This window comes from Nomascus leucogenys, chromosome 4 (assembly GCF_006542625.1).
Source record: "Nomascus leucogenys isolate Asia chromosome 4, Asia_NLE_v1, whole genome shotgun sequence".
NCBI classification, from domain to species: Eukaryota; Metazoa; Chordata; class Mammalia; order Primates; family Hylobatidae; genus Nomascus; species Nomascus leucogenys.
Window position 1 is genome coordinate 95,808,601 of NC_044384.1, and position 23,935 is coordinate 95,832,535.

The following is a 23,935-nucleotide window of genomic DNA, read 5'->3' on the forward strand; positions in this document are numbered from 1 at the left end:
TTGACTCCTTGGAGCAAGATCCCAGGTTCTTGGGAACAAAGACCATTTATCTCTCCTCTGTATCAAGAGAAGTACAGGCCGGGCGCGGTGGCTCACGCTTGTAATCCCAGCACTTTGGGAGGCCGAGGCGGGCGGATCACGAGGTCAGGAGATCGAGACCACGGTGAAACCCCGTCTCTACTAAAAATACAAAAAAATTAGCCGGGCGTAGTGGCGGGCGCCTGTAGTCCCAGCTACTCGGAGAGGCTGAGGCAGGAGAATGGCGTGAACCCGGGAGGCGGAGCTTGCAGTGAGCTGAGATTGCGCCACTGCACTCCAGCCTGGGCGACAGAGCGAGACTCCGTCTCAAAAAAAAAAAAAAAAAAAAAAAAAGAGAAGTACAGAACTCCCCAGGACTCAAACTTTTGGCCACCCTCTGGAGTAGGAGAGGGAACTCTGGTTTTTAGTCTGTCCTGATGTGGCCAAGGAATGTTCCCAGTTGAGTTATACCAACACGTAATTTCAGACGCCATTGTGAAAGAAGTGCAGCACCGAAACACGGATATGAAAGGATCTAGAGGAAGGCAGCTTGGCAGAGGGGCTGAGATGGAAGGGGCTGGCATTAGACTGACTTCCTGTTTGACTGCTGGTCCTACCATTTTCAGGCTTTTTGGCTGTAGACCTATTTAACCATCCTGTGCCTGATCTGTAACATGGAAGTAATAGTGGGATCTTAGACATTGTTCTGTCCAGTAAGTGGGTCAGAGTCTGGCTCAAAATGGGTATTCAGTGAAGGTGAATGTGTTATTATTTGAGGGACTACTTCATGTTGGGATTGACTCTATGCTTATGGCCCACAGTTTTCTCTGCATTACTTAAGTTAGCTTGTCCCCTGTGGCTGGAAAAGGTGGTCCTTGGGGCAGGCACGTGACCCTTTTCTTCCTTGATGGTAAGCTAGAACAGCATCCCCCAGAACCTAGAGCACAGGAGCTGCATATGGCAACCCTATGTGTAGGAGTTGTGGTGACCCCCCCTGAGTGTTATGGATGGGGCTGGAAGAGGGCTTAAATCTTATCTAATTCATGAGCTCAGTTTATAGCAAGGAAAACTGAGTCCCAAAGAGGGGAAGAGAGTGACTGGCCAGCTGGCTGCTCTTCTATCATTTCTAACTCCTTCCTTCTCCATGTCACCATTCTCGGACTTACCTGCCAGCCCAGCCCACATCTCTCCCTGGAAGGCTTCTCCCTCTGAGCATTGCTCCCTGACTCTTCCTTTCCTCTTCTGTTCACTTTCAGTCCCCTGGAGCAGAATTCTGCTTTCTGAACGTTTCCTGGCCTTTCCTGCCTCCCTGTCCCAGCCCATACTGTTTCCTTGCTAGAATGTTCTTTCCACCATCCCTGCTTGACAAAACTCTAGTCATCCTTTAAAATAAGGCCTCAAAACTGATCATTCATGATCCAGATGTGGCCTATCATGTGTGTTGTTCAATTCAGGCAGGATATTTTTCTCTTTGATTGAAGTACTACTTAAAAAATAAGATTTTTTCAGGAAAATTAAGATACGTTTGCCTCTTTTGATAAATCAGGGGATCTAGCCATGTAGAACCTGCATGTTTACATGGTGGAAATTAGCAGCAGCTAAAGGGCATTTCCCTTCCTGGCCAGCATCAGGCCTTGACAATAACTGCCTCGCCCTACCAGCCTTTGAGTTGGTGACCCCTGTCATTTAAACGCTATCACTTCTGGGAAGCCTCCTCTCCCTGTGTGTTGCTTCTCCCAATGTATCGTCCCCTCTTTGTTTTTGCCTCTAACACTCTGCTCCTCCCTATCTGCCTCTTCTGTAGCAGAGGTGGAATTCTGCCCTGCCTATTGTTGGTTTTAGTAAATAATACTTATCGTTTATCAAGTGCTTACTAAGGGCTAGGCACAGGGCTGAGTGTTTCATGGATATTTTAATCTCCAGTCCTCGCTATGACCCTGAGTGAAGTGTGTTATTATCTCCAATCTACAAATGCAGAAGCCCAGAGAGTGTAAGTGGCTTGCTCAAGGTCACACAGCTGGTAAGTGGCAGAGAAGGGATCTGAGCCTTCATCAGTCCGAACTCAGCACCTGTGTTTCCTCATGTTTTATACTGACGGATCTCTCCCATCACACTGAAAACTATGGGGTGGGCAGGAATGCCCTTCTGTAACTCTGTTACATCAAATTACAGAATACACATTACATCAGAGACAAAGACCTCTGATTCACTTTCTCCAGTCAAACAATTAAGCAATAATGCTAATATGGATCATTACAGCATCTTGAGCACTGAGTACGTACCTGATGCTATTCTAGACACTTTATCTTGCAATCTCACGTAATCCTCACAGGAGCCCTATGCGGCAGGGCGTGATATCTCCATTTACAGTTAAGGAATCAGAGGCTCAGCAAGGCCAGCTACCTTGGCCAAAGACACACAGGAGCAAGTGGCCGGGATTTGAACTGGGATCTTTCTTAACTCTAAGTCCTGCATTCTTTCTCTACCCAGCATGTTTTTGAACCACTTTCCCATATAAAAGCTACTAGCCCCCTGATAAATCCAGCAAGCAAAGCCCTCTTGCATGTTTTCTCCCAGCAATACAGGTGACATCACCACTACTTCAGCTACTGGTTCTTTTGCAGACACTTTCTGATTCACCACTGTGTGCTAAGTGTTGGGTGAAGGCCAGGGTGCATACATGACAAGGCAGTATCTGTTTTCAGGAAACCTTACCCTCAAGATGAAGACTGCGAGGCAAGCACCCCTATCATCTGGGCCATCACTACAGAAAAGGCAGGATTCCCATGCCAGTGTTATGGCTGTGGCGTCATCATACTCAGCCTGATCACCCTCTGATTGAATAGAAATGAGCCAGGGAATCCTTTGCATAAATTGGTCCTTTCGCAGAGCCTCCCCCAAACACAGAAACACTCATCAACATGGGGTCTTTTCCAGGCTGAATGTTCACAGCCTCTTTGCCTGTAAAGATAAGTCTCCTGCAAAATCTTGCTCACTCTTCCTTTCCCGATTAGAGGCAGGCCTACAACATCTGTGTTTGAATGCCCTTTGGAAAGTGGGCAATATTGTGTGAAGCAGTAGTTCTCTAACTTGAACAAGCATCAGAATCAGAATCAATCAGAAGGGTTGTTAAAACACATATTGTTGGGCTGCATCCTCAGTTTCTGATTCAATAGGTAGAAACAGGGGATGGGAGGATGCTGAGAACATACATTCAAATGCATTTCCAGGTGATGCTGCTGCTGCTGCTGATTGGGGAACCCCGTGCCACTACTTTTTTTTTTTTTTTTGAGACAGAGTCTCGCTCTGTCACCCAGGCTGGAGTGCAGTGGTGCGATCTCGGCTCACTGCAAGCTCCTCCTCCCGGGTTCACACCATTCTCCTGCCTCAGCCTCCCGCGTAGCTGGGACTACAGGCGCCCACCACCACGCCCGGCTAATTTTTCGTATTTTTAGTAGAGACGGGGTTTCACTGTGTTAGCCAGGATGGTCTCGATCTCCTGACCTCGTGATCCACCCGCCTTGGCCTCCCAAAGTGCTGGGATTATAGGCGTGAGCCAACACACCTGGCCCCCCTGCCACTACTTTGACAACCACTGGCATAAACATCAGGTATCGTTTTTGCTCATTCTAGTTATGAGTCAGGTGAGTACTTACTAAGTGTCAGCCGTGTGCCAGGCCTCAGGATGGGTATCACAAATACAGGAGGAGTAAGTTAGACGTGGAGCAAAAAGCCTTCTGAAGGAAATGAGAAGGTATATAGAAGGAAATTCTTAAGTAAAGTCATTTAAAATTGTGACACATGCTATGAGGAAAACCAACTTGGAGCTGAGATGAAGAATACCAGGGACAGGTGGGAGGCAGGCAGCTCCTTTATCTAAAGGGACTCAGAAGGGCCTTGGGGAGGTGGTGACATTTATGCCAAGACCTGACACTTGAGAAGATGCCTGCTATTTGAAGAGTTCAGGAGGAGGGGGCTAGAAACAAGGCATGGTAAGAAAGAACAGATTCTACAAGGGCCAGGGTTGCGTGGGATGTAGTTGAGTAGGTGTCTTGACAATGCAGGGCCCTTGTCAGCTGCAGGAAGGAGTTGGGGTTTTATATGCAAGGCAATAGATACTATACTGCCTCTTTCAAAATTATATTTTGATTTTGGAAGTCAATGCTTATAGGTGTGAAAATTCCTTAGTCTGCTCTGTTGTAGGGTTTTGGCTTCCTCCACCTATACAAATGGTGACTTACCCTCGGAGTTATTGTTAAGTGGAAGAGCGTGTGCTAGGGCCTATGGAGGGAGGGGGCAGGAGGGATGCTGCACGCACACACCACCACCACCACCACCACCACCACTACTCCAAACTGTGGGGTCCACAAAAAAAGTAAAAAGAAGAACGTGTGTGGCGGCTCACGCCTGTAATCCCAGCACTTTGGGAGGCTGAGGAGGGTGGATTGCTTGAGGTCAGGAGTTCGAGACCAACCTGGCTAACATGGTGAAACCCCATCTCTACTAAAAATACAAAAATTAGCTGGGCGTGGTGGTGCATGCCTGTAGTCCTAGCTACTCAGGAGGCTGAGGCAGGAGAATTGCTTGAACCCAGGAGGCAGAGGTTGCAGTGAGCCGAGATTGAGCCACTGCACTGCAGCTTGGGCAACAGAGTGAGACTCTGTCTCAAAAAGAAGAATGTGCAACACATCAAGACATAGGCAACAAGCTTGGTGATTTGTTTCCTTTTTTGTTCATATTTGGAAACTGGAGCTGCTTTTGTTAGACTAGAGAAGTTGCATCCGGGGAGAAAATGCTCTTCCCACGCTCACCTTTGGCTTTTAAAAGGTCAGCTCTGTTGCCAAACACTGTAAGTTAAACCTTAGCAGGAATGACTGTGAACACGGGCTGAGTCACACATTGAAATGGCAATGTGGATTATTGACTGTCATGCTTTTCTTTCTCTCTAAATTGAAGGAGAAGATGTCACGAGGCCGCTGGCTCTGTCCACACCTCGGTGGTCTAGGGTGTTGAGGAGTTCACATGGCCATCTTGTTCAGAAATGTGTTCCCCCCCAGACACTTTCTTTCTTCACTGAAGAGTGGAGTGAGTTATACTTTATTAGACTCATCCAGATGAGAACATGTTCATGATGGTTTCTGCAGCATTAGGAATTCCTGCTTTTCTTGGTTGGGTCTGCTAGAGTTGTAAAAGAAAGCTTTCTGGACATTAAGTTTGTAGCAAAAAGGGGTAGAATGAGGTTGGCAAGGGAAGAAACAATTTTGATGTAATAAAAATAGGATTGTTCAAAGCTAAGATGAAGGCTTTCTTACTATTTGGTATTCAGATGAAATTTAGTTTGGAAGTCACATCAGCGAATATTATATTTCTCCAGAACTTCTGCTGTATTTTCGATCAGGGGCATCTTGATTTTGCTTTACTGGTACAGCAATCAGAAAAGCCATAGATGGTTTCAACTTGTGTGTGTGTGTATTTATTCTATTTTTACCTACAGGTACTCTGGCCATTAAAATATGATCTGTATCCATTTTGGAACTTTAAAGAAATGATTTTGGATGAGGGCAAAAATGTTGTGCCACCTATTCCACACAGTTCCTTTCTTGTCAGTGCTCACTTGCACTGGCACTTAATTTGTTGCTGTACATGAGAAAATTTCTCCATCACCTCTGAAAATGTCTCATAGGCAAGGCTTTTAGAACGTGAATTTTTAAACACGAAACAGGATTATGGATTAATCTCAGGCAAGAAAGTCCCCGAGGGCTATGTAACCTAACAAATAAACCTCTGCTCTTGGCAAGTCCCTTCCTGGGCTGCCCTCTGTTCCTGCTGTTGACCTAGTGGGCGAAAGAGTGGATGTGTGTGTGAGTCTAGGCATGACTTCTCTAAAGATCAACATTTGTACACACTGGAGTCACCTTTTATACATAGTGCTACTGACATTAACCAGAGGAGTGGGCCTGACAGCCCTGGCCTCCACGCCAGTGAGAAAGTGGCCTGGCTGTGCGCACACAGTTATCTGAAGGGATTCAGCACAAAATTACACAGCCTAATCGTTTTTAGTCCAAAAGGAACTATTGCCCAGATAGAGGCGCCTTTAAGGTTTCTGAATGTGACTCATCAAAATGGGGTATTCATTTCAATATATGTATAATTATTACTTATTTTAAATATTGAGGCTGTTTTTCCTCTTGAACTCTGGGTATCATGGTTTTATTATAGCTATATATTCTTGAAGAAATGAGAGGAAAGATAAGAAGAAATATTTTTAAACAAAGCAATTTAAATATTTCAGAAGCTGTACAAGAAAGAAAAAGTCCCAGCTGAAGCAATCAGATCCTTGAGTGAACATTTGGCATTTAAAAAGCAAGGAATCCAATGTTTTCACTCTTATTTGTCTTAAGACTATTTGATACCAGAGTTACATTTGATGCAGAGTTATGTTTAATCACTTTATAGGAGACTAGACTAGAATCTCATATTGGTAATGAAAATGGTGAATTTTTTTTAATCAGAGAAGAGCTACTAGGGAAAAATCATTTATTTTGAAAATATAGTTTAAAGACATACATCGTAGAAAATGTGTCTTTTGGGGAAAACATAGATGTCTATTTCCAAAGTGTGATACAGGTATTTGGTGAAGCTTGGAATTTAATAGGTGAATGTAAATGGTACAATCTGGCAGATAGGTTTTCATCCCAGTTGTGAAAGTGTCACACATTAAGATGTGAGTATGTTTCGTTTCTGCCCAGATGAACAGTGAATGTTTCCATGAATCAAGATAATCCAGAAAGACAAAAGTTGCTGTTTTTAAGCATGAAAATTATGCACAGCAGGATGTGTACTTCGGTTGTTTTTATAGGAGTGGGCTGAATTTGACCTTTGCCATCCACCCACTCTCCGCCAGGCTCCCTAGGGACCAACACACAGCCGCTTGCAGGGGCTAGGGGATAATCTCTGGTGTGGAGCCAGGTGAGAAGCAGAGTAACTGGCCCTGGGAGCCCAGTGTCAAAACCCCACTCTCATTAGTTCAGCTGGATGGCCAGAAAGCAGTCTCCTTCCCTGGGGTACGAGGAGGATGCTGAGCAGAACGCTGATGACTGGAAGAGAGGCAAGGTTTAGTGGATCTGCTGTTGTGATTGTGTGAATACTTATTCCATTTGGAGATGGAAGGAAAGCATAGGAACCCTCTATTTAGCTTTAAAATGCAGCTAAGTTCTGTCGGTCAGCCTTGCTCATGTGGTGCCTCTCATACTCCTCACCAGCTGCTTTGTACGTGGGGAGAACTGACTGTTTGGGTGGGCGTCTTTGTTCTGAGTCTTCCCTGTATGAAGTGATTTTTCCCAAGGTTAACCAATTAAGAATTTTTTCCATGTCGCAGTAATCGCTGAGAGGAGGGAGCCAAGTCACTGTGGGGGATGCTGTGCCCTAGGGACACATTTGGGAGGATTTCCTCCTCCTGAAGCAATAGGGTCAACATAAAGCCCCTATAAAATGTTTTAAATAGAGGAGAAATTGAAGTGGAAGACTTCATTCTGGCACGTTGTGTCTGGTTTTTGCTTTCCTCCCACTGAGGAGCTAACCAAGCCAGCAGCCTGGAGGATATATTTAGTTGGAGGATGATGAAGCTTTACTGTGATTTTTTTACTTACCTGGATTATAATAATAAGGAAACCAGTACCTGAGGTGGTATCTATGGGTTAGCGTAAGATGCACTGGTAGCTACTGCTGAACATGACACTTAAAATGCACGTGTCTGTGTTTGTGTGTGATGGTTTGTTTTATAAAAAGGGAACACAATTATGACATTTTATCACATGACTCTTAAGAAAGTCAATTTCATATCCTGATTCAGTCGGTATCAAGTCATTGATTCGAATGCTGCTTCACCTAGTGTGTAGTCATCCTTGGGACTAGACGGCATTTACAACATGAAAATTATCTGCTGAAGTCTTCAAAGCTATGATATTTTGTGGAGGGATTCTTCCTTCAGAGGATGGGAATGGCCTCATCGACCTTATGGATAGTGACTGTGGATGTGATGGGATGTCACCCACATGATTAAATGTGTTATTTGGCACAGTTGACTTTAAGAAAGGGACATTATCTTTGGTGGGCCTGACTTAATTAATCCTTAAGGTGAGCCCTTAAATGGGATGGGCTTTTACTGAAGAAGGAGAGTTAAAGCATGAGATGGATTTGATGTGAGGGAGATTCTCCATTTGCTGGCTTTAAAGACTTGAGGGGACTGTGTGGCAAAGAATACAGGTGGCTTCTATGAGCTGGACATGACAAGGTGACCTCAGACCCACATCTGCAAGGAATTGAATAATCTTTCAACTCCATGAGCTTGGAAGAGGACCCTGAGTTCCAGATGAGAAAGCAGCCTGCCAATATCTTGATAGCAACCTTATGAGACTCTGAGTGGAGAACCCAGTCACACCTTGCCTAAACTTCTGACCTGTAGAACTATGAGCAGCCAAGTTTATGATAATTTATTGTGCAATAATGGAAAACTGAAAGAGAATACAAAAGTCAACTAAGGCATTTTGGAACCATGCTGGGATCAAAACAGATAATGACTATTCTACTCCAGTGAAACAAAAGAGACCCAAGATCCATCACGAATTTATGTTCATCCATGCATTTCTGGGTGCTGACTATGTGATAGAAAATGAGCCAGGGATTTTCTTGCTCTTGAGGGTCTTGTGGTCCAGGGTTTCCTCCCAGAACCTCTCAGTAGAGTCCCCTCTATATTTGTATTCAACAATCAGTCTCACATCCTGGTAAAAAGTAAACCACCTGAAAATCCTTTACCCTTTCTGAGCTTAAGTTATCCATTATTTAAATGGTCTGCTTCTTTGGGAATATGTGAGAATCAAATAGGATATTATATAAATCACCAGTAATGATTACCTTTCTACAATATGGCTCCTTTTCTTCTTTTCTCCCTTCCAACCTCCCGCCCACATCTGTTGACTATCTACTGTTTGTTTGAGAAGAGGCTGTGCCAGGTGGAGGATGCAAGGGTGCATTGGACTCTATGTGCTTAAAAGAGCAAGGTGACATACAGGGAAGCCACTCCCTGTTGCTCAAGGTAGATCTTGTGATGCAAGGATCCTGAGGTATCAGGCTTGGAGTCAGGCTTGATTTGAGCTGATAGAAATTTGTCATCATCAATAGGTATCTCTTCCAGAGCCAAGTCAGTAGGGGAACTCAAAGTAAAGGAAACCCATTTTCTTCTCCTTCCTTGGAATTGTCCCAGCACTGATCCTTGCGTTATAAGAAAGTGGGTTTGTTTGAGAACACCACCCTGATTTGTTGAATGGGAATGAACAGACGCTGCTAATGGAGGTGGCCAAGTAGCCTGGACAAATGGTTTTGATTTTCTAGGGCCTCACAGCTCATTTTGAGTGCTGAAGAAACAAAATGATAACAAAATCAGACAATACTAAACAAAGCACCAAACAAAACAAGAAAGAAAATGAACACATTGGACTTCCAAAACCCATAGGAACTTTATTAGAGAACAAAGTGAAATGAGTAAAGTGCATTGTGGGGCAGGGTGGAGGCGGCAGGAATTATTGTTGACAGCTCTAGGGTCACCAACACTTGGGCTCTCCCTAGTGAACCCGGATTATAACCAGTATAATCTAAGGGACTCTCAGAACCAAAGTACCCCTGCCTTAAAGAGTAGCCCGTCTTACGGTCATTTTGGCTAAAGTTAGCTGCCATTTTAACTGCCGCCAGAGGGCCCCATCTTTTTCTGGAGGCCTGCTTCATACCTCTCCTTTAGAGGCTATGGTTTACCTGCAACTGCTTTTTCCGTGGGATCAGAAATATTTCCTAGGCAGATCTTTCTTAGTTGAAATTGGTTTAATTACTCTTTTTGTAAACATTTGTAATACATATTTTTATCAATAAGTACAACGAAATATATAATAGAGTATATGAAATCCCTAAACCTAGAAACAAACCCATCATGAATATTTTGATACATTTCCCTCTAGTCTTTTCTCCTAGGAATATACAAAAAAATCCCAAACATAGTTGAGATTGTATTGTATCTACTATTTACCACCTGCTTTCCTCACTTAAGATTTCATGAGCATCTTTCCTTTACGTTAAATCTTTTTGCTTGGTGTTTAATATCTGACCAACATCTCAACAATTGGATGCCCATAATTTATTATTTAATTTCTTTGTAACACTTTTAAACCACACACACTCTCTCACACACACACACACTCACACACATGTATTCCATTTTTGTAACTAATTTTTTTGAAGATATGTATACGTATATATGTTTGTATATGTATGTATCGTGTATATATATGTAAATATATCCATACACATACAAACTTTTATTCTGATTTTTATAAATAACATTGTGATGAATATGCTTATTATATCCTTAGAGCAAATTCCTCTGGGAAAAATCCCTTAGTATATATCCTTAGAATAAATCCAGAAAGTAGAATCACCAGATCAAATAGTAATTCATTAGTTATACTGAATTTGAAAGAATTGAAATGTTTGTTTCCCATGACCAAAAAAGGTAAACGTTCCACAAAGACCGAAATAATGTCTGAACATCACCATCGGACAACAAAGTTGTGAAAATGGGATGTTCTGATATTGCTCTTTCTAATGCAGTAGCCAATAGACCTGTGACTGTTTACATTTAAATTTTAATTAATGTTAAATTAACTCAAGAATTCATTTCCTGGTTTGCACCAGACACATTGGAAGTGCCACATGTAGTTAGTGGCATACGTATTGGGCAGAAAAAGTTACAACATTGCCAGCATTGCAGGAAGTTCTATTGGGCAATGCTTCTCTATTTGCTTCCCCAGTTCCTTCATCTTTATGTTTGGAATTTAGCCTAAGTAAGATTAAAATATGAACAATGCACATTTTGTGTATGATTAATTTGGTTTGTTACAAAGCAGGTTTCATGGTGAAAATTTTCACCTTTCCATTGAAGATGAAAAATGTGATGCATCTTTTGGAAAATGTAAAAAAAAAATGGAAATCCAACCCTTTGTCTTGCTTATGCATCCTCTTAATAGGCTGAAAATGAAGTACTAGTGTTTAAGCTAATACCACTGTTGATGACAATCTCGGGTGGTTGCATGCTTACTATGTGCCAAGCATGTTGCTGTTGTAGTGCCCATATTCCTCACAAGGTCTCCGGAAGGTGCAATTATTCACATTTTGCAGAAGAGGAAACTGACGTACATAGAGGTCAAGCTCCTTTCCTAAAATCACACCGTCAGCATGTAGCTGGGGCCTGATGGGGACCCAGGCTTTCTGACTTCAGGGTCCACATCCTTTACTATCCCTGTACTCCTTCTCAAGAATGTCCCAGGCTGTTAGAGAGAAGGCCATCTCTTTGCCATGCTGCAGAACTGTGACACACGTATAATAAAGCCTCCCAGTTGCTCGAGATATACCCCTACACCACATACCCAGAAGCACACCCCCACAGCCTTTTTCTTGAGGAACTTCCACTGAGCCCAATCCCATCTGGAATGAAGAGTGCTCAAGGGCATTTTGGAGAAAGTGTCATTCATTTATACTCTGACACTTTCTCATTTAACAGACTCTGTTAAGTCAGATGTATGTATTTTTGCACATTTCTTCTCTATCCGTCTTTTATTATGGTGTGAAGTTTTGTTAATAAGCCTGAGAAGAGAAGAGGAAAGGGAGAAGGTGAAATGCTGTCAAAATCAAAGAGTTTGAGCCCAAACAAATGTTCTTGATGTGGGCATTTGTTTGCAGGAGAAGGATCAGAGGCAACCAATGTAAGCAAAGCCCCTTGATGCTTAAACTTCAATGAGGAGAAAACAAATCACAAACACAGTCTTAGTGATGGTCAGATCCAGGCTGAAAGCAGTCTGGGGATTTTCAGTTTCAACCTTTTCCAAAAGGTGTCACTCTAAGGCAGCAGTGGGGAGGTGGGAAGGAGGAAGAGATAGAAATGTCAGATAAGGGTAATTGGAAAAATAAGATTAGTAGTCCTTGTTTTAACAGATCCTTCAGCCTCCAGCATCACTGTCGGAGGAGTTGCTGCTGCTGAGGAGGGGGTTTAAGCGTTTATCTTCACCTTCTGATCTCAGGGTGACCTTCTGTGCCCAGAGTTGAGCTGGGCCAAGTCCAGCTATTCCCACAGGACCAATTCACATTCCGGATTTACTGCAACCTGGGATATGGGGATTTCATTGGTTCTGTGTTCTGGTGCAAACTGAAAACTGCCATCCTCTTGCACTCAGGATGGAATGAAGACAGGAAACCAGGATGGATGGTGGAGCCTAACTCAGAAGAGCCTGTCTGTTTTTGAAATATGGCTTTAAAAATTCCAAATCATTAACACAAAATACACACCAACTCCATGCTGACATATAATTTAAGGGAAAAAAATAGCTTTATCAAAATATTTGAGTATCAGCTCTTGCCAAGCAAGCCTCTTGAAAAGCACGGGAAGCTGCCACGTGTCAGGAAGAGACGCATGGAACCCAGAGTGGGGTCCTGGCAGATAACTGAGAGAGAGGCTGGTTTTCAAATATTTAGTTAAACAACACAAATGTATGTGTAAGTTTAAGTCGACACATGTTAATGATTTAAGGTCTTAAATGGGTTTTTTATTTTATTGTTTTAAGGCTCCGCTGTTCACTTTAAAAGATCCGACGATTTCTCCAGAGCGATGCGTAAACACTGGGCTTTTTAGAAGGCCAGGTGATGACTTCATTATTCTGAAAGTGAACAGTTATGAATTATTCAAATACAGTAAATACAGTTGAATATTTCCTGGTGACAACTATTTTAAAAGAGAGTTTTAATGATCTGCAACATAGAATGACTAATACAATCAGAAATAGCACACAATTATTCAGGGGTTTTTTCTTTTTTTGTAATTGATGAGGCCAAATCAACATCTAGCTTGATGAAACCTTTAATTATTATGTTCTAGATATGTAACACCAAGCCAATGTATTTTAAAAATGTAATCTTAGATATAAAATCAGAATTCCAGTCTTGCCACATTTGAGGACCTTTTAGGAAAGTATTTTAAGTGAAACATCTGGAATATTCTAGAAGACTTCTGAGGTGGCTGTGAATCCTGTTTTCACTGAAAATGACGTTTTAGCAATTAAACACCTTTTCTAAAACTTTTTTTCCCCAGGAAATATTATTGTCTGGTTAATTACTAATAGATGTACTTCTAAAAGAAGTACATGCTGTGTTAAATAGAGACAAATGGGTTGCTTTCTTGCTGGACTGTCAAAAGCTTTTATTGTCTCTTAATTACTGTGATTCTCCAACTAGCATTTTTCTAAAGAATGGGACCACAGGGCCTCCTCCAGCTGGGCCACCACCTGCGCTTCCCCAGGCTACTCCACTTGCCTGCCTTAGGGAGGCCAGCTACAGTGCCTAGTGCAGGATGGGCTGCTGTTTTACTCTTTTGCACTACCTAGTACTTTTCTTTAAAATCACTATTGTGATTAAATAATTTGTTGATTCCCAGCTTCCCTATGGAAACCCTTCTGAAGACAGACCTGTGGCTAGTGTCCAGCAGAGTGCCTGGCATGTGGGAGATGCCTAGTGAGGTGGTGGAATGAAGGAAAGGAGTGTGTATCTCCCAGGTCCCAGGACAGAGCATGTGGAATGCATAGCAGGACTAAAAGCCACATGCTTCTATACCAGCGCAGAACCTGAGACATCTTTATTGTGTCTCTGTGAAACTCACAGGTTCCTGGGTTCTCCAGGTGGCTGCTGGGGTGGCAGCGAACATAGGGCCTCCATCCTTTCAGGAGCCAAGTAGCTGAGCCCCCTCATCCCCATAGCAAAGAGAAAGTGCTTGAAGCAAAACAGAGAGCAAGAACTTGAAGGGCATTTGTTGAGGATGGTGAAGGGACAACTGATTTATGGGGTAGGAAAGTATCAAGTTTGGACTTACACTTCATCCATCATTGCACTAAGTGGGTCAAAGGAGGGTGTTTCAGAATCACATCTTTGTGCTTCCCTTCCTCCCATTGCATAGGTATTTATTGAGTGTGGATACTGGTGCTATGTCAGGTGCTGAAGGGGCTTGCAAAGAAGATGGAGACACAGTCTCTGCCCTCCAGGGATTACAATCCAGTTGTATTATAGCAACTAAGCATACATATTGTGCAGAATGGGTGCAGGCAATGAAAACTGAAGGCACTTGGGTTGGGTGAAAGTAGTGAGGCTAGGAATGGCCATGTGCTGGTGCCTTCCAGGGTATTAGGCAGGGTACTTTCCATGTGTTATTTCACTTTACGCTTATGTCAATCCTGTGTGGCTGCTTCTGCCTCCTCTCCACTTTAAAGGGGAGGATCTGTAGGCTTAGAGAGGTCAGTAATGTCTAGGGTTCCGAGACTTGGCTGCATTTTGGAATCACCTGGATCTGTAATAAAATACAGATGCCTGGCTCCCACCCTCAAATATCTTGATTTAATTAGGAGCAGTGTGACCACGGCATCAACATTCTTAAAAGCTTCCCAAGGGATTCTAACATGCAGCAACCTAACCAGTCTTAAACCAAGTTTAGGAAACATTGGGTTAAGATTGGCCTAAGGTCAAAGATCTTATAGGTGGAACCCAAACTTGACTCATATCTGACTGCTTCTAGAGCTCCAGCTTTTGATCACTGCAAGCTGTGAAGGAGGTCACGTATAGACAGGGCCTTAAAGAATGGGCAGTTTTGGTAAGCAGAGGAGTGAATGTAGGGTAGTCCAGGGGTATATGTGCATGTGTATGTGTGGTTGAGCATTGGTGAATGGAGCAATACGCAGACATAGATAGGCTGAATACTTACTAGGCACTGTATTAGAAAGAGTTGACACTTCTGTGGCACTACTGAGTACTAGGCATTGTGCTGAGAGCATTGCCCATGTGAACCCATTTAATCATCATAAAAACCCTTTGAGCTAAGTTATGTTATTAGCTCCACTTCACAAGGGGTACTTGAGGCTCAGAATTTTGTAATTCATTGTTCAGCTGCCACGTACATGTGAGAACATATGATACTTGATTTTCTCCTTCTGAGTTAGTTCATGTAGGATAATGGCCTCCAGCTCCATCCATGTTGCTGCAAAGGACATGGTTTCCTTCTTTTTTTATAAAGGGGGGAGGGAAGAAGGGGGATGAAGTTTGAAGAAGTACCTTTTGGGTATAATGTTCAATATTTGGGTGATGGGTACACGTAGAAGCCCAATTCCCACATGCAATGTACCTATGTAACAAACATGCATATGTAGCCCCTAAAGCTAACGTTTTTAAAAAAGTCAATTCTATTATTATATTGTCCCCAAATAATTCTTATTCTGGGCATTTTAATATAATTTGAGTAAAAATTACTATAACCTAATTTTTGCATAGCAATGGTAATACTTAATACATGTTTAAAGCAAATTTTGCCTCTGAGTTTAAGTTGAGAAACCTAGAACGTTTTGTCTAGGTTCTTTCATGAAGGTAAACAGGCCAGTTTATTTCTATAATTTTGTAATAGTGCTTATTGAATATTTATTAAATGTAAATACTATTTTATTTTTCTTACAGGAAATCAATTTTTCCACCTGGGGAAAAAAGTTATAATTCACTTAGAGTGAATTTATACATCTAGTAAGTGGCAGTCTAGCTCCTGAATTATGTTTCTAAGCCACTATGCTGCTCCGCCTCTTGTGTTAAGAATATACTAAGTGTTTTCATATTTGCCAGGCTCAGCACTAAAAGCTCTCCAATCATTGCTTCATATAATACTAGAAGTACTGTTGTTACAGATGATCAGGCAAAGCCATGTCCTCACTTAGGGGTAAGAGTAGAGTCAGAGGCTAGGGATACACACATGAGCATATGCACACACATGTGAAAGCCCACATATACATACATATATGTATGCATGCATAATTACGTTCTACCTTGTTATACATGTGTCAAAAGTAATGATAGAAGGGAATGATGGATCCAAGAAATATTTCCAAAATAGAGCTCTAGGAGTTGGTGATTAATGGAAAATAAAAGAGGAAGGAGAAGATCAATGTGGCTCTGAGGTCTTAAACAGGAATGACTGAGAAAAGGTCAGGGCCTTGGACCAAAATGGTGGATGTGTTAGGGAGTGGCAAGTTGGGAGGGTTAGGACAGGTGATAGGAGTTTGGTTTAGGCAGGTGTACATGGATCAAGAGTTGGCTTTTGTTCATCCTCAATTTAAAGTAATATTAGGATATCCAGACGGAAGTGATCAACAGGTGGTTAGGTACATGTGAAAGAAGTCAAGTGAGGAAAAAGGAGATAAAGTTTGGAGAGGCATCTACATAGAGGTGAGAACTGTGGAGACAGACCTCAATGCATCGCCTGTATTTCTATGTGGATGGTAGAAATGCCTCTAGGACGGAGTCACAAGGAGAAAGACCCAGTTAAGGGCTGCAGGAAGATGAGTAATTTGCAAAATAGACAGAGGAATGGGTTCCTAAGTGTCTTAGTCCATTTGGGCTGCTCTAACAAAATACCATAGAGTAGGTGGTTTATACATAACAGAAATGTATTTCTCACATTCTGGAGGCTGGGAAGTCTAAGACCAAGGTGCCAGCACGGGCAGATTCTGGTGAGGGCCCTCTCCTGGGTTGCAAACTGCTGACGTCTTGCCGTGTCCCTACATGGTGAAAGGGGACATACAGACTCTCTTGGGCTTCTTTCATAAGGTCACTAATCCCACATAGGAGGCCTCTGCCCCCATGACCTAATCAATTCCCAAAGGCCTCACTCCTTAATGCCATCATCTTGGGGGTTAAGGTTTCAACATATGAATTGTGGGGGTACATAAACATTGAGACCATAACACTAAGAGAAGCATCAGTTTCAGGAAGATGAGGAGTGGATAGAGCACTGCTCACACATTAAAACTGTGTTTCCAAAAGACAATTTAATTACAAAAGAAAATTCTCATCATATATCAATTATATACAAAATTATGTATATATTTATATGTAGCATCTCAATTATATATACACAAATATAGAGAGAAATTATAACAGTGTTTAGAATGTTTACTTCTAGGAGGTGGGATTTGGGAGGATCTTAACTAAAAATGATGTTAGTATTTAATCTTCAGAAGAAAGCTAAAACATTTTCATACCTGGATTTTTCATATTTTTTACAATGAATATACTTTATTCTTTTTTTTTTCTTTGAGACAAGGTCTCATTCTGTCACCCAGCCTGGAGTGCAGTGGCATAATCACGGCTCATTACAGTTTTGGCTTCCCAGGCTCAGGTGATCCCCTTTCCTCAGCCCCCCAGGGTAGCTGGGACTATAGGTGCGTGTCACCACGCCTGGCTACATTTCTTTTGTACTTTTTGTAGGGATGCAGTTTTGCCATGTTGCCCAGCCTGGTCTCAAACTCCTGGGGTCACCATTTGTGATCAAATGGTCCACTGGCCCTGGCCTCCCAAAGTGTTGGGATTATAGGTGTGAGCCACCGTGCCTGGCCACACTTTACTCTTATTATCAGAAAAAAATTAATTTCTTGATATCAGAAGAAGAAGAATAAATGCCTTATAGGCTACATCATCTCACTTAATGTGCCCACAATCATCTGATAGGCAAGCAATAGGGTTCTCTACTTACCTGTTGAGGTAAATATGGATGAGGAAATGGAAGCTGAGAAAGATGAAGGAGCTCATCTCACTCACACCGTAATAATGCCATGGTTCTAATCTGGTGATGAAGACACAAACTACATATATACAGTCAATCAGTTAAAATGTTATTTCAAAGAAGGGACAGAGACTTGGGGGCGTGTTTAGCTGTGCAAGCCACACATTAAGAAAAGACATTTGGCAAGAAGGGAGTTCCTTGTGGTCTGCAAGAGCAGAAATACCATGGGACAGCCAGAATAACAAGCACTTTCCTCTGGTTGAGAGATGACTGTGGTAGGGAGATGGAGGCAGGCATAGGGCACTTGATAAGAATCAGACAGTTGGCTCATGCCTGTAATCCCAGCACTTTGGGAGGCCAAGGCAGGTGGATCATGAGGTCAGGAGACTCAGACCATCCTGGCCAACATGGTGAAACCTTGTCTCTACTAAAAATACAAAAATTAGCTGGGAGTGGTGGCATGCGCCTATAATCCCAGCTACTCGGGAGGCTGAGGCAGGAGAATCACTTGAACCTGGGAGGCAGAGATTGCAGTGAGCCAAGATCACGCCACTGCACTTTAGCCTGGTGACAGAGTGAGACTCTGTCTCAAAAAAAAAAAAAAAAAAAAATAGAATCAGACGGTCCACCAGTGAAGATAGGCCAGGTTATGCTGGGAGTAACCACGCCCAATCTCAGTGGCAAAGCACAACAAAGGTTTGTATTTTGCCTATGTGATGTGGGTTTGCCCTGGGCTTCATTGTGGTCACTCAGGGACTCAGGCTGAAGATGATTTCTTCTGAAACTTGCTTTCATGGTCACCATGGCAGGGAAAGGGTAACGCTGGAGTTGAACGCTACCACTTAAATGTTTCTACTTGGAAATGACAGTGGTTTTAATTGGCCAAAGCCACAGCCAATTCAAAGGGTGAGGGGATATGGGGTCCTACCATGTGCCTGTAAGGAAGAGAACTAGGATATTGTGAAACCACCCTAATGATCACCACAGCAGGGGAGATATTTTTTGCTTTCTAAGGCCCTCGTTTTGGCAGCAAAGGAAACAGCTTTCAGGTCTCTAGAATTTAAACACAGGAAGAACCCATGGCCATCATCTAGGAAATTGAGATTCCAAGGGTACAGTGATTGTTTGCAAAAAGTTACACAGAGAAACAGTGGTCATGCTAAGACTAGAAGGATGTATTCTGAGGCCAGTGCCCCACATGGTCCTCGGTGTGCAATACTCACTGTCCAGGGCCACACAAATTAGGAAGAGTGAGGAGCTTGGCCTGGGAACTTATTTTAAAACTCTGCTTCCAAGGTGTTGAGAGGAGCAGTTTCGTCTCATCTGATACTAGCAGTTACTGATGTTGGAGGCCAGTGGCATCGCCGTCAGTTACAACTCTGTATTGTGTCTCCCAGGTGCCCAGTTTCTTTATGTGCTTCTTGCTGAAATGGCCGGAGCAGCCTGAAATCATTAAGCTAAAGTGTCATTTAAAGTTGGGTTAATGTAGAACTAGCTAGTGTTTGCCCTAAGCGGTCCAGTGGCAGGTGATCTAAGACTTGGAAACCCAGCCGAGTAGCTCTGTGTCTATAGATTGCAGATAGATCAGCTTCGATGAATGAGAGAGAGATTGAACAAATGAGAATAATGGAGACCTCCCACTCCTCTGAAATCAATATTATGTTTGAAATGAAGAATGATTTATGACAGAAAAGGAATTATGAGGATGCAGACCATCTCATATGGACGGTCAGGCAGACTATCTGAATTGGCATATGGAATGATCATAATTCTGATTTTTTGGGGATCAGTGCTATTGACTGTATCAAAAATAGAAAAAGGGAGGAAAACTTAAAACTCTGCTTTAACTTCATCACATATTGCTTTGGGCTTCTAGTCATATTTTTGATGTTCTGTGAACTTACATGAGAAACTAAAAAGTTTATTAATATTTTTTAAACTATATAGGTATGTAAAGTTAAAGAATAATGCAATTTACTCTACAGTTACATGGGGTGGTTTTGTCACTTTCATAGGTTATTCTTTGTATTGCTTGCTTTTTAAACTCTTTTTGGTTTTGGCTTTGATTTAAATTACATGATCATTAAGTTTCCTTTTTTTATCAGGGCAAAATGAAGGGTTTTCTGAATCTTAAAAGCATATAATTTACCTTGGATGTGAACTATAATGCTTATTCTGAATAAATTCCATGTAAAACTGCAGAAATTGTGTAGAAAGTCTTTATGAATTGGAACTTAACATGTCATTGACACATTTTGAAGGGCGTTCTGTTGACTTTAGTGATGGATGAGCCTATTCTGCCAAGTTCAGCTGGAAGGGGTGTTTTAGAAAGCCAAACATCAGCTCTGGAATCTAGAAACTTCCTGGATTCATGATTTTGGATCAGCAGGGTGGACACAGCTTGCATCTGTGCAAGGGATGGCATTTCACCAGCTTGCCCCATGGAAGTCTTTGGAACGGAACCATAAACACCAGCCTTCTTTGTTGTGTGTTGGCTTTTAAGAGTCCCCAAAGGTTTGGGGAGGATAAGGCTTTGCCTCAGGGCTCCCAGGTCTCATTTTTTTGGGACCTGGCTGAAAACCCTGGATATTTGATAGTCTGGCTTATTTCTATGGTGTATTAGCACCCTATAAAAGTTACATGTCATTTATTTCAAGTTTAGAACCCTCTCAAACTTCAGGGGCAAACCAAACCTGAACCTTTTGTGGCTGGAATTCTGTTTACCTTTGGCCAAACATTGCTTCCTGAATGTAAGGCTGGGAGGTGAGGTGAGAGGGACTCCTGAGGCTCCCTGGACATCGAATAGCTTTTACCAAACACGGCTTTGATAGGTTAAAATGTGACTGAATCTGAAACACATAGATTAACTTTCTTTCAAAGTACTCTGGGGCCTACACACAAAAGTATATTGTGCTGGGCAAAATGCATTTGAGTGTTGCCTTCCTTCAATGGTGAGAAAGTATCTGAGACTTTTGCCAAACAGAGGTTGAAATTGGGTCAAGCCACTCACCCCCAATTCTAGTGAACACATTAAGTAGTTTTTATAGAGGTTATTGGGCAATCCAATTGAACAAGGACCTTGGAGAAATTTGGACATTCCTTGTGTTCGAAACATTTTTTCAGGGTTTTTGTTCTGTTTTGTTTTGAATTTTTATTTCCATAGGTTTTGGGGGAACAGGTGATATTTGGTTACATGAGTAAGCTCTTTAGTGGTGATTTGTGAGATTTTGGTGCAACCATCACCCAAGCAGTATACATTGAACCCAATGTGTAGTCTTTTATCCCTCAACCCCCTCCCAGTCTTTCCCCACAACTCCCCAGAGTCCATTATATCATTCTTAGGCATTTGCATCCTCATAGTTTCAATGACAAAGAAAGAAAGGGCTCCAAGACACAGCGGCCCAGTTCAAGGATCCCTATGATTCCTTTGTGTTTGTTGTTGGAACACAGGCTAGCAAGGGATGTCTTGTGCTTGAGTGAAGGAGAAATAACACACAGAGCTCCATGTGCCTTTCAGATAGAGGAACTGATGAATGCACTGGAGAAGACCAGACAGGAACTGGATGCCACCAAAGCACGTCTCGCCTCCACACAGCAGTCCCTGGCCGAAAAAGAAGCACACTTGGCCAACCTCCGGATCGAGAGGAGGAAACAGCTGGAGGAGATCCTGGAGATGAAGTGAGTACCCATTGTTGCTTTTGTAGCCTCTCTCTTCTAGCCTCTCTTGAGAGTGGGAAAGGGGAAGGGCTAGAGAAGATGAAGAAAGAGCTCAGAGAAAGAATAATTTAGCTCACACTTGCCTGGTCATTTCTGAAAGTATGTTTCTTATTTTTTAATTGTAACTTCGGTGTCTCAATTTGCACATTTCTCACACCTGTTATTGAAAAAAATATAGATCCAGCACTAGATTTTGGGTGTCTGTGTTTTGTGGATGGTGCTGGGATTCATAGATTTGTTGGAAAGGTCTGAGCCAGCCAAGAGATGGAGGCCCCGTTAAGCACAATGGTAATTTGAGCGCTGCTCAGAGTTAAGTGGAAACTTTTCTGAGGAGGTATTTCCTAATTGTGACTGTAACTTTGCTAATTATATTCTTTTCACTTGTGTACAATGCCTGGTTTGTGTTGACTCTTACAGAGTCTCAAGGTTGGCACCTCTTTGTTCAGAAAGTCAAACTTTGATTTGCTGGGCTTATAAAAATAGGTTGGAAATCCCACACCCTGCCACACCCCACCTAGGTGGGGGCTTGGGAAGCTAAATCAGGGAGATTGGATTGGAACCAGTTGCTTCCTTTGATTTAATCAATGACGTGGGGCTGAGTGTTGGGAAATGGTTGTTCCTGTGGTCCTGTGACACACCCACCTACACCTCGCTCTTACTTCATTCTCACAATGAAAGAGCATCATCATGGAAGAACATAGGAAAGAAAATTACTGAGAGATTTTAATAAATATCAATTGCAATTGGTCTGTTTGTAAAGAACTAGTCAAGAAGGAGCGTCTTTATGTTTTTAAATGAAATAATCTCTAAGTTATCATTTAAATCTAACTTCTTCCACAATAAGGGGAAACATATATAATTACGGCATCTTAAACCTGTAACACAGACTTTGAAATAGGTGGCTAGGTATGGAAGTGACCTTATTGTGACCCAGCAAGCCTTACACATGGTTAGCATTAAACTCAGAAAGCTTAGATCATGGAAAATATTGGAATGAAATATTTTGAAGGATTTAATAATGAGGACAAAACATTTATTCCTCATCAACTACCTCAGTTTCTCCAAGACCAAAGAATAAGTAGGGTTTTTTTCACATATAAACTAGTGTTTTTTCTAGTAAAAGATAATATAATAAAAACAGGTATTATTATACTCAGTTCAGAGGTGAGGGAGCTGAGACTCAGAGAGATTCATAATTTGCTTAAGGCCATCTGGCCATGACAAAACCAGTTTTCTACCTCAAGCTCCGTTTCTGCTATCTAATTTTCTTGAGGAGTTTATGTGAACTCATTAAGACTAGAACTTTTGTCTGTTTGAGACACTGTAGTCATCACGCAGACGAGAGCAGTGCTGGGCACATGGGAGGTGCCCAATGATTGTTTGTTGCCCACAACAGTGTCTTGAATGTGATAGATTTGAGCGATGGTTTGTTGAGTGAGTGACTAGATTGAATACTGGAGACTGAATTTTATGTAGCTAAGAAGGAAAGTATTTTAAGTATCTCTGATATTATCACCATCAATAATTTATTAACACTGTTAAAAGGATACATGTTTATAAGCACAGAATACATAAAATCTTGGTGTTTGCCAATATTTACTGTTGTTTAAAAGATTAACTTATGTAATTAGTTGTGGAATACGTGTATGAATTTAAATGACACCCAGAAAAATTATAACTGTCGATATATGTGTAAACACTTAGCTGAGAAAGACCAAAAATATAGTGTAGTATTAAATAATTAAAGAAACAGCAATATTCAAAGTGGAAAGTCCATTTATGAATGTATTCATGTTAGAATCAAAAGTTATGTATTTTTATAATATCTATATACAAAGTTCATAAAGTGGTTTATTTGAGAAAGTTTCCATCTTGCTGATATTGACCAATAAAACTTCATTTCCTAGAAAACAAGATGGAATGTTATGATTTATATAAGAAAAGAGAAAGATTTTGGAATTACATATGCTTCCACCTTCATTTTAGATTTGATTTTTTTTTTTTTTTTTTTTTTTTTTTTGAGACGGAGTCTCGCTCTGTCGCCCAGGCTGGAGTGCAGTGGCGCGATCTTGGCTCACTGCAAGCTCCGCCTCCCGGGTTCACGCCATTCTCCTGCCTCAGCCTCTCCGAGTAGCTGGGACTACAGGCACCCGCCACCACGCCTGGCTAATTTTTTGTATTTTTAGTAGAGACGGGGTTTCACCGTGGTCTCGATCTCCTGACCTCGTGATCCGCCTGCCTCGGCCTCCCAAAGTGCTGGGATTACAAGCGTGAGCCACCGCGCCCGGCCCTAGATTTGATTTTTGAATGGAGATTAAAAATACTGAAATTCAACTTATAAGTTTGTTTTACCCTTGAAAAATTTATCATATGATGTTTTTTGCATTTTACTTTCTATAATAAATGTAGTATAGAATAAAAATAATCTATTAACAGTAGCCAATACTAGTATTAGTGCATTAGCAATATGGGTCCATTGATTCAATCAGCCTGTATTCTTTTCTGTTCACCTGTCTCTCA

At 41.9% G+C, this 23,935-nt stretch overlaps 1 protein-coding gene across 4 annotated transcripts in view; it reads left to right on the forward strand.

The window, feature by feature from the left end:
• Positions 1–23,935, forward strand: part of ERC2 (ELKS/RAB6-interacting/CAST family member 2) — a 987,712-nt gene that overhangs the window by 578,429 nt on the left and 385,348 nt on the right. For all 4 annotated transcript variants that reach the window (XM_030811582.1, XM_030811583.1, XM_030811584.1 and 1 more), the window contains one exon: positions 21,216–21,376. In XM_030811582.1, the coding sequence (XP_030667442.1) occupies positions 21,216–21,376 (161 nt within the window). The remainder of the gene's footprint in view (positions 1–21,215; positions 21,377–23,935) is intronic.